The sequence below is a fragment of the Adiantum capillus-veneris genome, chromosome 13 (assembly GCF_014529385.1).
Source record: "Adiantum capillus-veneris isolate H3 chromosome 13, ASM1452938v2, whole genome shotgun sequence".
In the NCBI taxonomy this organism is placed as follows: Eukaryota; Viridiplantae; Streptophyta; class Polypodiopsida; order Polypodiales; family Pteridaceae; genus Adiantum; species Adiantum capillus-veneris.
The window spans coordinates 22733692-22737553 of record NC_140943.1 but is presented as its reverse complement, the minus strand read 5'-3'; the positions used below and the strand labels follow the sequence as shown (position 1 = coordinate 22737553).

General features: G+C 46.3%; 1 protein-coding gene across 1 annotated transcript; it reads left to right on the top strand.

Annotated features, from left to right (window-relative positions):
* The first annotated feature begins 861 nt into the window (after positions 1-861).
* On the top strand, positions 862-3622 carry LOC147443697 (3,9-dihydroxypterocarpan 6A-monooxygenase-like). Its single transcript, XM_086527714.1, has 3 exons — positions 862-1473; positions 1683-2200; positions 2961-3622. The coding sequence occupies exons 1-3, from the start codon at positions 1056-1058 to the stop codon at positions 3597-3599; spliced, it is 1575 nt and encodes a 524-aa protein (XP_086383840.1). The 5' UTR covers positions 862-1055; the 3' UTR covers positions 3600-3622.
* The last annotated feature ends 240 nt before the right edge of the window (positions 3623-3862 follow it).

Below are 3862 nucleotides of genomic sequence, written 5' to 3'. Positions count from 1 at the left end.
TTTAGAATTCTGGAGGGTGGCCCAACTACCCTCCACCCCAAAGGCGAAAATTTTTCTCCATTTTTCTCGCTTGCTATTTAGATGGTGTATAGGAATGTGTGTGACGATTAGACGGCCCTCCAAAAGCGCTGCTAATTGGTCTATAGGCAGGGGCTCTAAGTTTGAAAGCTCAAAGGGCCTTTATCATTTCACACTTGAGTCTTGGATGTGGACTCCTGCTAATTCAACTGAAATCCTGATCTTATTCAAGGAGAAGGTTGAACTTGCCTAGTTGTGCTGGGGCCTTGGCTATTATTATTATTATATATAATAATTTCAGAGATGCTCCATTTGGAATTGCATTCTTTTCCACTCAATCCACGTGGTACGTTGACCAGAGAAGAGGTTGATGAGAGGCCGACGGAGGCGTCTGCGTCAGCGTCTGCTGTAGGCTATGGAGCCTGGGATTGAAGAAGTTTGTTGAAGCTGAACCTCCTCCTCAGTTATTAAAGCCCGTCAATACCTTTTCCTTTGAAGGAAACACAGGAACTGAATGGAAATTCTTTAAAACGCTACGTATAAATAAACTCTTAGCTCAGCGTTACCCCCCCCCCCCCCCCCCCTCTCTCTCTCTCTCTCTCTCTCTCTCTCTCTCTCTCTCTGCACGCATACACATATGCCAGCAACCTCTGAACCTTTCTCTCTTCTCCCTTGCACTATATAAACGGCAAGGGAGTTGCTCATAATGCCTCCATAGCACTATATCATGCGCCACACACACCTAGAGGGGGAGAAAAGGCAAGGGAGAGACTTATATTGCCTCAATACCAACATGACCATATTATGCTCCCCCCTGCCCCCCCCCCCCCCCCCCCCCGCCCCCCCAACACACACACACACACACCTAGAGACTCCACCAACCCAACCTTCTATTACCCAAGCGTGGTAGATTCATTATCCCGTTTCCCTCTTGAATAGCATTGCTCTAGCGCCTCCTCAAGAATCGTCGGCGGATAGATCTTTGAAGTCTCTTGCAATTGTTCCCCCTACATTGGAAGTTCTCTTTTTCTTCTTATATGGAGCCATACTATCTCACCATTCCCAAATGGGTTCAAATGCATGCCCTCCTCTCCTTTCTTCCTTGCCTCCTCCTTACCATATGCATGGTTGCCTTGCTTATAGCAAGACAATCAAATGCAAAACATTCTAAGAGCAATAAGAGGCTTCCTCCTCGGCCTCCTGGCCTCCCTCTAATAGGCCACCTCCATCTTCTTGGCAAGAACCCTCACCAATCTTTCTACGAACTTAGCAAGAAGTATGGTCCTTTGATGGCCTTGAGGCTTGGCTCAGTGCCCATTCTTGTGGCTTCCTCCCCTGCAATGGCTAAACAAATCCTCCAAACTCATGACTCCACATTTGCAAATCGTGTTAGATCAATTGCATCCGAGTGCAGTGTCTATGGTGGTGCATCTGGAATCACATTTTCTGACGCAGGTTATGCGTGTAAATCACTCATACTCCTAAGATCAACTTTCTAGATCTATGCATGACCATACAAATTTTGTGCTCAATATTCCTTGTGATCACCTAATTACATCAGTAATTGGCACATTGGCTCATACATTTGAATTGAATAGTTGATCAATTACATGTAAGTATGACAAATGTTGACGAGAATCTCTCTTCTTGTTTGATTTATTTAGGACATTATTGGAGGTCTCTACGCCAACTTTGTGCAATGCAGTTCTTCAATGCGAAGAGAATAGAATCCTTTCAACATGTGAGGACCACAGAGGTGCAAAGATTGGTGAGGTCGGTAATGGTGGAGGCAAAGGTTGGCAAAAGCTCGGAAATAAGGCAAAAGCTACAAACTACAACAAACAACATAGTATCTATAATGTTCTTGGGGAGACCCCTAAATGAAATAAGTGCACATGGAGAGTCCAAGCATGGCAGCATGGTCCATCTTGTAATCGAAGCATTGCATCTGCTTGGCAAGTTTAATGTGAGTGATTTAATGCCTTGGCTAGCATGCATGGATTTGCAAGGGGTGGCAAGCCATGCCAAGCAAACTGGTCTTCGAATGAGAGTTGCCTTCCAAACTGTGATTGATCATAGACGTGAACTTCGAAATGGCATGTACGAACCCCCACAAGACTTTCTTGACATCTTGCTAGCGGATCCCAAGATCTCAGACGATGACATTCAAGCAATGTTTTTGGTACTCTCTCTCTCTCTCTCTCTCTCTCTCTCTCTCATGCTAGAACAACTGAGCACATGCATATTAATGCAACCAAAGATGCAAGATTGATATAAAATGAACCAATCTTGATGATTTTGTTTCCATTTTTCTCTTTCATACTTGAGAAAACTATGAATAGAACTAGTAACCATGCAACATGGTAATGTTCTACAAAAGGAAGCAACCTTCTAGAGCTAGAAATTTACACTAAGGCTTCATGCATATTACTCAATAAGGCGTTCAATGGTGGACAAAGGCACACTGCCAAAAAGAAAGCAAATGATTAGCACAAGCTAGGGTCGATCAATTCCTAATTAAAAATAATTATTTCCAAAAATTTCCAATTAGATACGGGGCCATGATTGTCCACTAAATCAATCTAAAATCATTGCATTAGCACATGCCTCTACAAATGTACGGCCCACAATTATCCACCCGTCCAATTGATTTGGGACCAAAATTGTGATGCACTAAATACAACACAAGAAGATTTAGAAATTGGGTCTTTTCCAGTGTTTTTCATACAATGAATAACATCATGAGCTTCTGCTCCCACATATTTAGCTAGGTACGATTGGGGGCAGGGGACCACCGGCCCCCCCACCGGGCCGGCGGTCCCTTGCTCCCAATCGTACCTAGCGGTGCCTTCCTCACAGAAGCTCATGATGTTGAGGCAAGTCACAATGTGGGAATTATTGACAGATGACTCCAACTGCGATGATGTGTGATTGGTGTATAGGATATGTTTGGAGGAGGGAGCGACACATCATCATCGCTGACAGAGTGGGCGTTGGCGGAGCTCTTGGCGAACCCGGAGGCGATGAGGAGGGTGGAGGAGGAGGTAACGACGGTGGTGGGGGAGGAGCGGCCCGTGGAGGAGGCGGACCTGCCCAGCTTGCCCTTCTTGCAGGCAGTGGCCAAGGAGACCATGCGCCTCCACCCCGTGCTGCCTTTCTTGGTGCCCCACCGCGCCAGCCACGCTTGCAACGTTGCCGGCTACGAAGTGGCAGCCGGCACGCACGTGTTCGTCAACACTTGGGCCATTTCCCGCGACCCCAAGGCTTGGCCGGGCCACCCCCATCCCACCCTCCAATTCTGTCCGGACAGATTCCTGGATGACCACACATCCCCAGACATCGGCCTCCAGTTCCACTTCCTCCCTTTCGGCTCTGGTCGTCGCACTTGCCCTGGTTCCTCCCTCGGCCTCCTCCATTTTCACCTCTTGCTTGCTTCGTTGCTTCATGCCTTCCATTGGACCTGCTCCTCCTCCTCCTCCCCCCCGGACCTTTCTGAACGTTTTGGCATTGTCATGACGAAAGCGACCCCCTTAGTTGCCTTAGCCACCCCTAAGCCTCCCGCAAAATTTTACTATGGGTAGTAGACAATTTTGGAATATGTTTGGGATCTTGCTTATGTGTCCTCTCTCTCTCTCTCTCTCTCTCTCTCTCTCTCTCTCTCTCTCTCTCGCGGGTTGATTTAAAAGGTTCATTCATGATGTGTCAAGGTAAAAATACATAGGATAGTTTGGATAGATAGGTTATGAAAATTAAGAGCACTTTTTTTTTCAGAGCCTTAACAAAACTTTCTCTTTGCTTCTTGTATTGGTTCAAAAGGTTCATTCACTCTGTTTGAAGGTAAAAA

What these genes read in the sequence shown, in the direction of transcription:
- LOC147443697 (XM_086527714.1), top strand. Translation starts at nt 1,056, where the DNA reads ATGGAGCCATACTATCTCACCATTCCCAAATGGGTTCAAATGCATGCC. An exon ending in AATCACATTTTCTGACGCAG is followed by an intron (nt 1,474 to 1,682) that starts GTTATGCGTGTA and finishes TGATTTATTTAG; the next exon opens with GACATTATTGGAGGTCTCTA. An exon ending in ACATTCAAGCAATGTTTTTG is followed by an intron (nt 2,201 to 2,960) that starts GTACTCTCTCTC and finishes ATTGGTGTATAG; the next exon opens with GATATGTTTGGAGGAGGGAG.